Raw genomic sequence first — 13,809 nt, forward strand, 5'->3', positions numbered from 1 at the left:
AAGGAGAGATGAATTGGGGGAATGACATTTTTGAAGACGTCTGATGTTAGGGAGGAGGGGGAAGTAAAAAAAATAAAGCCTGACTTCTTTTGTGAACGAGCCTTAGGTTAGGCATATATTATTTTAAAATATTTTTTATATGCCAATTAGTATTAGTTTTTTTTTTAAGAAATAAAGAAAAATCGCCTAAAATGTTTTTCTTGTGTGTTTATGTACACGTGCATGGTTAGGCTACAAATGTTGGTTTGAACGTGTGTATGCGTGTATGTGTTCCTAAATGTAAATATTCTGAGACCACTGAGTATGTCAATACCAACAACACAAATCTTTATTTAGACGTGTGCTCTATGAACTATTGTCTTTATGCATACAACATGAGGACCCAGTCATTATTAGTCCAGCTAGAGACCTCATTACTACAGCGTTCAGATGGTCAGTACACAGTTCAGCCAGGTACGCAATTAATACATAGTCCATCTGGATACTTAGTACAACTTCCAGTTAGGTACTTAGTCACTACACCGTCCAGCTAGGTACTTATTCACTACACCGTCCAGTTAGGTTACTTAATCAATACACTAACCAGCTAGGTACTGAGTACATCGTCCATCTAGGTACTTAGTCACTACACCGTCCAGTTAGGTACTTAGTCACTAGTCACAGTGGCGTAGCGAGGTGGGGGGCGGGGGTGCGGATCGCACCGGGTGACAACATTTAGGGGGGGGGGGTGACACCAAGGCAAAAAATAGCAAAATATATAGAGAAAAAAGATAATTCCACTTAATTATGTGATTAATTCGAGTGTTAAAAAATTTGACAAATCCCGACAAGGTTGGAGTGGGGGGGGGGGTGCAATTCGAAAGTTTGAGGGGGGGGGGGGTGTGTGCAAATCGATAGTTTGAGGGGGGGGGGTGCAAATCGAAAATTGAAAGTTTGTCCCCGGGCGTCGGGAAGGTCGCTACGCCTCTGGGGGTGACACCATTTAGTGCCGCACCGGGTTACACCCGACCTCGATACGATCTATGTACTATGTCACTACACCGTCTAAGCAGGACTTTGTAGAGAAGCAAGGTAATTAAATTTGTAAATAAAAGAAATATTCTTACACAAAGCGTATATATCATATTAATTTTATACTGTTTATTTTATATATAAAAAGGCATTATTTTAACATACGATTTGTAACAAGGTATACACGACATTTTATTGTACACAGGTATTAATGCACATAGAATGAAACAATTTATATAGATTCATATTGCTTATTAGTTTGTTAATAAAAACATAATATCTTTAAAATTAAGGCATTAGTGTAAAGCACATATTTTGTTATATCGATCGGGAACAACAAAGAAACAACAAAACAAAAAACGGGATATTTTCTTTACAATTAAAATGAACTCTTTAAATTCAGACGCTTTCTTATGAACATGGGAGTCAGCTTTTTTCTTCAGCCATTTAATTAATACACTTTCAATACCTCAACTAGTTCATTTATTTCAGACATTTAATTCTTATGGCCTTGACTCACACAGTCGTAGGATCAAACCCAAGTTGGAAGATCATATCCAAATAACATCCCCAAAAACTACATACTTTGAAAATGAAAGACAAAGTAACATGTTGTTATTTTTACTTGAGTTAGCTGTTGATACTTTAAAGTGAAGTGTAGGTGGCGTGGAACCCCAGGGAAAACGAAAGAGAGGGCGCCCAAGACAGATCTTGAGGCGGTCTTCTTGAAGAACTGAAGACAGCATGGATGTCTTGGGAGGCTGAAAATCAACAACCGCGGACCGGACAAAATGGAAGGGTATTGTTGAGGCCCTAGGCTCCACACGGAGTAAAAAGGATTAGGTAAAAAATCATGTAAGTTATACTGAATGAATTTTTTAAATGAATAGCATACAATAATCTGGTATATAATACAAAATCTCTTGCTAAAATACTAAAATATACAGTTCAGCATAGTGAGTCTAACCTGTATTGAAACTAATCTAATTATCCAGTATTTCTAGCATTCCACTGTGAAACGAATTATTACAAGCATCAAATCACAGAAACTGGTGAAATGTAACAAAGTAAAATGTAAATCTATACATATTTAACATCGTGAAATGTCATAACTTTATGATATTTAAAATAATAAAATATCATTTTTTTGTATATTTAACAAAATGAAGTGTGATATCATATTTAGCACAATGTTAACTCATAATTTTATGATATTTAACAAAATGATATATGATAATTTCGTGATATTTAATAGTGTGTAATTTCACATCTTTAGGACATTTAACAAAATGAAAAACATCTTTTAATAAAGTAGAAGTATTAACAACAATGCTGTTTTTTGTTGAGCTTTTAACAAAAACAAAACGGTTCTCATATATTTTACACTTTATAATATAACCACCATTCATTCTAGAAGTTCAACCCCAAAACACCACCTATTCGCTAAACATAAAGACACAATGCTAATCCTAAAACCACACAAAAACCAAGCATTAAAGAAACACACTTAACTTTTACCCTAACTCTCGATATCTATCTAACCCTAGGTACACATCTTATGGTAGACAAATCTAGACACAAAAATAAAAGTAAAACGAAACCTAATTATGTACATATTTAAAATTCCTAAAGAATGAAATGTGACAGTCAACTTGTAATGATTACACAGGGGCGTAGCGAGGGGGTGGCGGGGGGGGGGGGGGGTGCGGACCGCACCGGGTGACACCATTTAGGGGGGTGACACCAAGGCAAAAAATAGCAAAATATATAGAGAAAAACTTGAGGGGGGGGGGGGGTGCAAATCGAAAGTTTGAGGGGGGGTGGGGTGGGGGGTGCAAATCGAAAACTTGAGCGGGGGGGGGGGGTGCAAATCGAACGTTTGAGGGGGGGGTGCAAATCGAAAACTTGAAAGTTTGTACCCGGGAAGGGTCGCTACGCCTCTGGGGGGGGGGGGGGGGGTGACACCATTAAGTGCCGCACCGGGTGACACCCGACCTCGCTACGCCACTGTGATTTCATCATCTTAATCCCCCCCCCCGCCCTCATCACTGTGCTTATAAATTAGTATACTCATTTAGTAATTATAGCCAACGACGTTTAAACCATAAATTACACATGTGTCAATAGCAATGGTCACCCTTTATAAAAAAAATCGATCAAATAAACCCCATTAATGATAAGGCAGGATTAAGCTGTTCATTAATATTCATAAAGGCTCAACAAAAACGAAAGACATTGAGTCTGTATTATTCATCGGAGTGAAGAAAGAAAAAAAAATCATAACATCAAAACCAACATACGGCAGTCTTATTGCAGAATATTTTCTGAGACGTCTAAGAGTTGAGTGTTATATTACAACAGGTTTCTGATGAATAGGGTCGCTAACGTTGAACACCCAACCAGCAGTGCCATCACGTGACGACCGTGTTGGCCCGGGGCCGAATCCCGAACACCAGTGGTGGAATCTTTATCTGCAGAAGATCAAAGATATTCGAAAAGTTCCTCTTAAACCTCAAATTTAACGCAATACTGCACACAATTTAGATATATCTAAGGGCTCGTCTATAAATGACGTCACGCTTCCTTTGACGATTTAATCCTTTCCCCTGGATCGTCACAAATACTCTAAAAAAAGACCCCCCCCCCTGTATGATGACGTCATACTTCAGCTATAACACGTCCAAAACAGCAATTTATATTTTTTAAAGCGATTACTTTAAAAAATATTACATAGCCGCGATCGTTAAGGGTAAAATTGATTAGGCGTTGTTACAATGTGAAAAAAAAATCAATTTTCTTTTTGCACAATTACAATACTTCCTCTAAACTACCTATACGAGAAAGTAAAAATACGAAAAATAAAAAAACCGGGAGTGATCTCCCCTAAACTTTCTGGAATATTCTAATATAACAATACGGGGGATGGCAACTCGGGATATAGACTTCTAGACATGATTTTTAATCCATTTTAAATACTCAAATTTTTAAAAATAGAATATAATCTCGTAGAAAAAAGAAATGCACACCTAGAGAACGCTAAATAAAGATGTGCATAATAGTGTGCAATATTATTAGTACTTGATAAATTTACATGCGTTTTTTGAGAAATCGGAAATAGCGTAAATAAGTACTTCCGGTCAACGGAAATTACTCAAAATTTGACAGAAAGCAGAGAATTAGATCTTTTACTTACATATCAAGTTTCATTTATCTATCTGAAATAGTACTCAAGTTATAGGCTTTTGAAAAATTCAAAGTAGAAAAAGTACCACTTCCGGTTATCGGAAATCGCTCAAAAGTTGATACGGATCTACGATTTTGATAAAATACTTATATATGAAATTTCATCAACCTAGCTGTAACGGTACTCACGTAATCGTGTTTACACACACACACACACACAGAGACACACACACAGACACACAGACATACGGACAAGATTGCAAAATTATGTTTTTTTTTCGTATCAGTGAGGTGTAAAACGTCGAAATTTGTAAAAATCTTGATTTTTTTTTTGCACGATTACAATACTTTCTCTATACTACGTATATACGAGAAAGTAAAAAAAAACCCTCATCTAATGTACTTTTATTTTTCTTTAAGTAACAAAATGTGTGTCGTCACACTTTCTGAACCCTCTTTTCCTCTCGTTACACATCGTCACAAAAGTTCTGCAAGTTTTGTAAAAAAATATCCCTGAGCCGACCCAGCACTAATTGGTACCTCAATGGAGACGACGTGTAAAATTAACAAGGCACAGTGCAGCTATAACTATCGCTTTTTAAACCCAGATCACAAAAAAAGGCAACCTCTACTGCCATAAGGACAGGCATATGCCAATACTTGGTTTAATTACCCCCCCCCCCCCTCCCCAAACTCCACTTTTATCATCTTACTGTACTGGTGCACACGCGTGCGTAGAAATATTGGCGGCAATGACACATTTCATTAACCATTAAAAAATAAACCAACAACGCAATATAATTAGCCGAGTCGCAGTAAATTGGAGACACAGCAACACGCCTAAAGTTATTTCACCAGTTTTGTAAAACCTATTTGCTGTGCTTGTTCATTTGAAAACTTTACCCCTTCGAAAGTGAGTTTTGACAAGTACTCACAGTTAATCTAATAACCGGAATTGAGTTTTGATAAGTACTCACAGTTAACCTAATAACCGGAAAGGAGTTTTGACAAGTACTCAGAGTTAACCTAATAACCGGAAATGAGTTTTGATAAGTACTCACAGTTAATCTAATAACCGGAAATGAGTTTTGACAAGTACTCACAGTTAATCTAATAACCGGAAATGAGTTTTGACAAGTACTCACAGTTAATCTAATAATCGGAAATGAGTTTTGACAAGTACTCAGAGTTAATCTAATAACCGGAAATGAGTTTTGAAAAGTACTCACAGTTAATCTAATAACCGGAAATGAGTTTTGATAAGTACTCACAGTTAACATAATAACCGGAAGTGAACGTTAACATGCACTGACAGTTAACCGAGCAACCGGAAGTGAGCTAGACAACGAATACATACGGTAGGCCTGGCAAGTTCCGCAGCAATCTGAAGCGAAACCCGCGTCCGCTGAACATCGGATCTTGTCATCGTAACAGTCAGAAGCACGATTCCCGAACATGCAATCTGTGGGGAAAATTCAAATTTTTCATCAGTTTAAAATCGATTCCCGAACATGCAATCTGTGGGAAAAATTCAAATTTTTCATTAGTTTAAAATCGATTCCCGAATATGCAATCTGTGGGAAAAATTCAAATTTTTCATCAGTTTAAAATCGCATCTGTTTCTTTTTACTTTCTCGTATATACGAAGTATAGAGAAAGTCTTGTAATCGTGCAAAAAAAAAAAAAAATCGAGATTTTACATCTCACGTTTTACATCTCACTGATACGGAAAAACATAATTTTGCAATCTTGTCCGTATGTCTGTGTGTGTGTGTGTCCGTGTGTAAACACGATAACTTGAGTACCGTTACAGCTAGGTTGATGAAATTTCATATATAAGTATTTTATCAAAATCGTGGATCAGTAACAACTTTTGAGCGATTTCCGATAACCGGATGAGGTACTTTTTCTACTTTGAATTTTTCAAAAGCCTATAACTTGAGTACTATTTCAAATAGATGAATGAAATTTGATATGTAAGTAAAAGATCTAATTCTCTACCTTCTTTCAAATTTTGAGTAATTTCCGTTGACTGGAAGTACTTATTTACGCTATTTCCGATTTCTCAAAAAACGCATGTAAATTTACAAAGTACTAATAAGATTGCGCACTATTATGCACATCTTTATTTAGCGTTCACTTGGTGTGCATTTCTTTTTTCTACGAGATTATATTCTATTTTTACAAGCTTTTATTTAACTCACTTCCTCTGTCTGTCTGTCTGTCTAGACGGAAACGCAGGAGTGAAAATTCGGAAACTTCTACTTGACCGATACGATTCACACTTGGCACGTGGGTCAAGACATGAAGACAATGCAATCTGAAACTAAATTTGACTTAATTGGATGCCTAATTAATTTTTTATTAATTAATTAAAATTTGGACCGAATTAGTAGGCATGTCTAGCCAACCACACCACACGCGTCATCACCTTCAATAGCTGCGCCATCACGTTCAATAGACGCGCAATGGTTTTTAGTCATGTAACACTATTGTAAATAAAATATGTAAAGTACTGAAAAAAAAAATCATAAAAAAAACGTTTTAATAACAATCTTTTATGTACTAATGCACTAAAAAGTAGAAAATAAATTATACACTACTATTTAAATTACTATAAAGAAAAGCGTGGGTCTCTTCTCAAATATTAGTAAAGGTATCCAATAGGTACTAAAGTACTAAAGTGACCCACGCTTTTCTTTATAGTAATTTAAATAGTAGTGTATAATTTATTTTCTACTTTTTAGTGCATTAGTACATAAAAGCTTGTTATTAAAACGTTTTTTTTATGATTTTTTAAAAATTTGAGTAATTAAAATGGATTAAAAATTATGTCTAGAAGTCTATATCCCGAGTTGCCATCCTCCATAGTGTTATATTAGAATATTCGAGAAAGTTTAGGGGAGATCACTCCCGGTTTATTTTACAACGGGATATAGAGTCTAGGTCTTTAAAATGTCATAGGATGCATTCTCTGATCTGAGTGGTACCTAACTTGGCTTCTAAGGGAATCTTTCATTTCTTTTTTTTTTTAAATTAATTAACAGACAGGAGCCAATCAATGTGGGATCGGGGCTCATCTACTTGTACTTATAAAAGCCGGATATTGAAAAAAATATACCACTCCCTATCAATTTTAGAAGCCCAGGATTATATATATACATATATGCATACACACACATACACACACACACATATATATATATATATATATATATATATATATATATATATATATATATATATATATATATATATATATATATATATATATATATTATACGATCAAAATTGTAAACCATAAGTCCTCTATCTAGGACAGGAGCCTTCTATGCCACTCTGTCTGGGCACTTAAAAGCTTAGTGAGAGTATAAATTCAGAAGAATTATACCATTCACATTTATGATGGACATTTTTACAACTCTTAGTAAAAACGCACCAATATTAGATAAATATGTTTAATATTTTATTTGAAAACTGCAATCGTGTAACAGATACTTTAACCATATAACAAATCAAATCGAGCGGGAGTGAGATATTCTACTCTATATTCATTACACCAGTAATAAGCAACGCAGCTTGATAATCTATTCATGGTTACTCGAATAAATTAGAAAATTATTCATACAACAACCAACCGAAGAATATAGGTATTTGGTTGTCTCCGATTGTACTGAGGGTTGTGTAGAGATGTTTATTTTATATTTGTTTGTCACAAGCAGTCTGCTGTGTTCAGGGTCCGCCCATTGGGAGGAGTAAGTTCATCTTTTTTATTCAATCTAGGCTTTTATAAAGAAATATAATCTTTCAATTTAATTTTACAGTATGCTACTTTCTTCTTCTACTACGTTCTTAATTTTAGTGTTGGAACTAACTGCCTCATCTGCTTGAGGATTCGAGCTCGAGAGTTTTCGGTTTAGCAACCATGAGCTTTACTGACTTGACCACAGTATACGATTTATGACAACTATTAATTTAACGTATTAAAAAATTATGTTTGAGAAGTAATCAGCCTTTTACCTAGATATAAAAGAGCGCTTGGGGTTACTCTGAGAAAGCTTGTTTAGCGAAATATTCTAGATGTATGAACAATCCCACATTTTATTTTTATTTTTGACGAACCAACAAATTTATAATGCCACCAACTAAAAAATTTTCAACATAGTCAACCAACTTCATGATAATAATCAAAATATTCAATAGTTCCTAAAATATTTTTTTAAATTTTAATAATGTACATTCCGGTTTGAACTCTTAATGTCAGCAAATACTATTTTGAAAAAATTCAATTTACCACAAATATTTTAAAATTCTGAACTACCTCCTTATTTGGCTAATCGTTTTTAAAGATCCCCAAAAAAATTAAAAAATTAAAAAAAAATCCCACATGAAATTTGTACTTTTAGCCAATGATCAAATTTTTTAGTTTTTTTTTTATCAGCTTCACAAACGGATAGTTGACATCAAGTGGCTTCACTTTTCTTATGATTCTTGCATCCTAAATTTGTTATAGGTACAATCACGTTCAACAGAAACTCACTTAACACGAAGATTTATTACATGGTTTTTCCTTGTATCACATTTTCCAACACCCCCCCCCCACCAGCTCCGACACAGACGACATCCTGAACTTGCTGCGCCGCGCCAACGTGTACAAGACATTCCGGCACTGGATGCTCCAGAACAACAAGGTGTATGACGACCTCAGGTCCACCTGGGACAGGTGAGTTGTGTTTAGATATAACACCTGGGACAGGTGAGTTGTGTTTTGACTTAACACATGAGACATAACATGTGAGTTGTGTCCCTTCTATACACCTGGGACAGGTGAGTTGTGTCCCTTCTATACACCTGGGACAGGTGAGTTGTGTTTTGACTTAACACATAAGACATAACATGTGTGTTGTGTCCCTTCTATACACCTGGGACAGGTGAGTTGTGTTTTGACTTAACACATAAGACATAACATGTGTGTTGTGTCCCTTCTATACACCTGGGACAGGTGAGTTGTGTTTTGACTTAACACACGAGACATAACATGTGAGTTGTGTCCCATCTATACACCTGGGACAGGTGAGTTGTGTTTTGACTTAACACACGAGACATAACATGTGAGTTGTGTCCCATCTATACACCTGGGACAGGTGAGTTGTCAAATCCTAACACCTGGCACAGGTGATTTGTTTCTCGTCTTAACTCCTGGGACAAAACAGGTGAGATGTGTCCAATCTTTACACCTGTGGCAGGAGAGTTGTGTCCAGTCTATGCACCTGGGACAGGGGAGTTGTTCATTCTTAAAGACAATAGGACACTATCTATTATATCCATCTCCCCCACCCCAGTGTGATAAGTCCTAAATACACCATTATTAAACTATCTACTACCAATGTTTCAAATGTTCTATACCAGGGCTCGGCAACCTGCGGCTCTTTCGATGTCAAGATGCGGCTCTCCAGTTCCATAATAATTATATTATTTTCAAAACTCAAAAATATTATATATAATATTATATAGTACATTTATACTATATTTATAATAATAAATAGATGACTGGAAGAAACACTGGCTGACAGCTTCTGGGCATTAGGCCTTGCCCCATAACTGTGCTGTGGCCATCCCCGTGGTAATGGTTCCATGCTTTCCACTACCGAAGTGCACATAAAATTGTTAGCGGCTGTTTAAAAATTGGGAAATTTTGTAAATTGTAACTTTTGGCTCTTCCGTCTCAAAAGGTTGCCGACCCCTGTTCTATACACTAGTAAGATACTCTCTCCTCTCAAGGTTCCAGATTTTCAAGGACAATGTCGCCAAGGTCATCCAGATGAACGAGAAGAGCAACGGCCTGGCAGTGTTTGGCCTGACAGAGTTCGCTGACCTCACCCCATTAGAGTTTATACAGTTGGTGCTTAACGGTCTACTAAAGGTGAGAGCATGAATAGATCATACAGCTAGCGCTCAACTGACTTTTAAAGGTGAGTACACAGCTAGTGCTCAACGGTCTTTTAAACGTGAGTACACACATAGATCATACAGTTAGTGCTCAACGGTCTTTTAAATGTGAGTACACGAATAGAGCATACACCTAGTAGACTTTTAAAGGTGAATACACGAATAGATCATACACCTAGCGTTTTTTTTAAAGATGAGTAAAAATAGACCATACAACTAGTGGCCTTTTAAAAAGTAAATACTGATAGATTATAGTGCTGGTAATAAGCAGTCTTTTAAAGAGTACACGCATATATCAATACATTCAGCTTTCCCCCGTGCCCCATTTAAAAAAAAAAACATAAAATACAACATACACATAGTCAAGATTACATTACATTTTAAAATATAGATCAGTTTGGTAAAATTGCATCCGATTAAATTTGTTAGTTTAGTTTGTTATAGATCATCCATGGCAGATCAGAACCAACGCTACCAGCGCTATTAATCACGTGACTTTGTTTACAATGACTCCACAGCCAGACATTCCTGACAGAAGCGACAACCACACAAACGTCACCGGGATTGTGCACGAGAGTTTCGACTGGACGAAGGAGGGGGTGGAGACGGCGGTGAGGGACCAGGGCAACGTGGGCACGTGCTACATCTTCACCGCCCTCGACGTCATCGCCTCCAGATGGAGGCTCAAGGGACACGACCCGGTCAACCTGTCCCACGAGCAAGTGGCGGACTGCTTGGCCTTTCATGACGGTAAAGGTGGATACACTCTGGTTCCATTTTATTTAAGAGTCATTATAAATTACGTCAAGCTTTTTAAACTCCCCTACGCATCCCCTACCCCGTTTCATCTTCATAATAATTCAGTCACACCCCCTTTAAAAGTCACACCCCCTTTAAAAGTCACACCCCCTATAAAAGTCAGACCCCCTATAAAAGTCAGACCCCCTATAAAAGTCAGACCCCCTATAAAAGTCAGACCCCCTATAAAAGTCAGACCCCCTATAAAAGTCAGACCCCCTATAAAAGTCAGACCCCCTATAAAAGTCAGACCCCCTATAAAAGTCAGACCCCCTATAAAAGTCAGACCCCCTATAAAAGTCAGACCCCCTATAAAAGTCAGACCCCCTATAAAAGTCTGACCCCCTATAAAACTTCATACTTTTTTGTCTTAACCTGTGACGAATTTTTGTGCATTTTACCAGTTTCGATTTTGGTCCGCTTAGCCGTAGACGATTTTTAACTGCTAAACATACCTCACATCACGTTCAGTTTAATGCACTATTTTGTAACAGACCTGACATTCTGATCCGTCAACAGACCGAACCTCCGAGAAGATGGCGTGCGGCATCAATGGCGGCGTGCCCCAGGCCGTGTACGAGTACATCAAAAATGTGGGCGGTATCACACGGGAAGAGGATTACCCTTACTGTGTGGGGAGCGGTCGGTGTAAACCTTGTGCACCGGAAGTAAGTTTTGTTACTTTCGTTTTGTAAACACATGATATCGCTCAGAAGTTGTTCTTTCGTTTTGTTAACATAGGCTATCGTTCAGAGATGCAAACTTGCATAATTAGAGTTTCCTTGTGAGTATTATTACAGCTTTTGATTACATTGCATTTAAACGTATGACGTATACCAGAGGCGTAGCGACCTCTCCCGGCGCCCGGGGACAAACTTTCGATTTGCACCCCCCCCCCCCCTCGAACTTTTCATTTGCACCCCCCTCAAACTTTCAATTTGGCGCCCCCCTAAGGTCGGCGCCCGGGGACATATGTTCCCCCCCCGCCCCCCCCCCCCCTTGCTACGCCTTTGACGTATACTGCCTATGTTCAGTAAATAGCAATTGCACAGAATAGCCATAGGTTCGGATATTTAAAGTGACATATTGCAAGATATCCGGGTATAAAATATGACATGACAGCATTGCCAGATTTTACGACATTTCACAGTCCAGCAGTGTTTAGTAGAATGATGCCAGATGTCCTGATATTACTGCCAGATGTGTTGATTTTACGTTTAACAGTTTTGTCAGACGACGAGATCAAAACACTTATTATCGGTTATACGATTCTTAACGATAATCTCTTACCAAATAAGTCCAGTCAGAGGCGTAGCGAGTGGGGGGGGGTGCGGACCGCACCGGGTGACACCATTTAGGGGGGTGACACCAAGGCAAAAAATAGCAAAATATATAGAGAAAAACTTGAGGGGTGTGCAAATCGAAAGTTTGAGGGGGGGGGGGGGAAGGGGAGGCAAATCGAAATTTGGGGGGGGGGGGGTGCAAATCGAAAATTCGAAAGTTTGTCCCCGGGAAGGGTCGCTACGCCTCTGGGGGGGTGGCACCATTAAGTGCCGCACCGGGTGACACCCGACCTCGCTACGCCACTGAGTCCAGTTATATTTTTAAAAAAAATAACCTTTAACGTTTTTACTAGAAATAATTTCATTCTCTAACAAACAAAACCGCATGTCAACTATGTTGACATAAGGGGTCTAAAGTCTTGTCTGCCATAAAAGCTATCACCAATGCCGCCTGAATCGCAATCATTCCATCCTACAGGACTAAGGTCACGATGAATTAATATGGATGTCTCAATGTAATTAATCATTTAATACGCTTTTAATCTCGGTTAGGGCTATTTCCCACGACTGTGTGGCATGTACCCCATCCAACACTGCGTCGTGTCAGACAGCTGTAAGGCCAAGTTGAGACGGGAGAAGTTTGTACCTGGGCTCAAAGTGGCCAGGTGGAACTACGTCACGGCCAACGAGGAGCAGTTGGCCATCGAGCTGGAGAGATACGGGCCACTGGCCGCGGCGCTGGATGCCGCGGACTTGCAGCTGTACCGGAAGGGCATCATAGTCCCAGGTGAGGCTTGGTTTTCACAGGTATATTTCTATATGGTGGGTTTTATGGGTAAATCTTTGCATGCAGAAATATCACATCACAGGTAAATCGGAGGTTTCGCAGATAAATATTGGTAATTGTCGGGTATCACGAAAGAAGTTTGGTTTTCCCATTTATAAAGGTAAATATGTGATCTTTTAGGAACATTTAGGTAAAACTTAGTGTTTTTCTCTCGTGTATTACTTTGTTAGAATTTAACATTAGTTCGTTAAATTAAAACTTTTGTTAGTTGAAATTAAATGTAATTTTTGGGAAATGCAACATAATTTTGGGGAAATTTATCATTGATTAAACGCTGTAGTCGTAACTCGTCACTGAGTACACCCAGGCTCTAATAGGTACCGTACTCACATTAGGGAAAATATCGACGGCCTAGCATAGTTATGACCACACTATCCCGTCACATGCCCAGGTTATAGAAACTGGTGAACTCTACTTCACCTGCACAGTCAGGTTTGAAAGGGAACTTGACTTATTTAATTAACAATAAAGTTAAGAAATGACAACACTGGTTTGTAAAAGGAACACTTCCCAACCCCCAGACAAATGCCGCTCCCAGAACATCAACCACGCCGTCCTGCTGGTGGGCTACGGGTCAGAGAGCGGCACCAAGTTCTGGAGACTGAAGAACTCGTGGGGACGAGAGTTTGGTGAGAACGGTTACTTCCGGATTGCCAGAGACATAGGAGCGTGTGGCATCAATCAGTTTGTTACTAACGTCGAGTTGGAATAATGTCCCAGACACGATGATAAAACGAT

The 13,809-nt window shown here is 38.2% G+C and overlaps 1 protein-coding gene across 1 annotated transcript; it reads left to right on the forward strand.

Moving 5' to 3' along the window:
* Positions 1 to 7,862: 7,862 nt before the first annotated feature.
* Positions 7,863 to 13,791, forward strand: LOC131937989 (procathepsin L-like). Its single transcript, XM_059295786.1, has 7 exons — positions 7,863 to 7,949; positions 8,801 to 8,917; positions 9,976 to 10,117; positions 10,662 to 10,893; positions 11,461 to 11,609; positions 12,777 to 13,011; positions 13,593 to 13,791. The coding sequence occupies exons 1-7, from the start codon at positions 7,885 to 7,887 to the stop codon at positions 13,781 to 13,783; spliced, it is 1,131 nt and encodes a 376-aa protein (XP_059151769.1). The 5' UTR covers positions 7,863 to 7,884; the 3' UTR covers positions 13,784 to 13,791.
* Positions 13,792 to 13,809: the final 18 nt, after the last annotated feature.

This window comes from Physella acuta, unplaced genomic scaffold (genome assembly GCF_028476545.2).
Source record: "Physella acuta isolate Inbredline_101_S28 unplaced genomic scaffold, ASM2847654v3 ptg000226l, whole genome shotgun sequence".
NCBI lineage: Eukaryota > Metazoa > Mollusca > Gastropoda > Physidae > Physella > Physella acuta.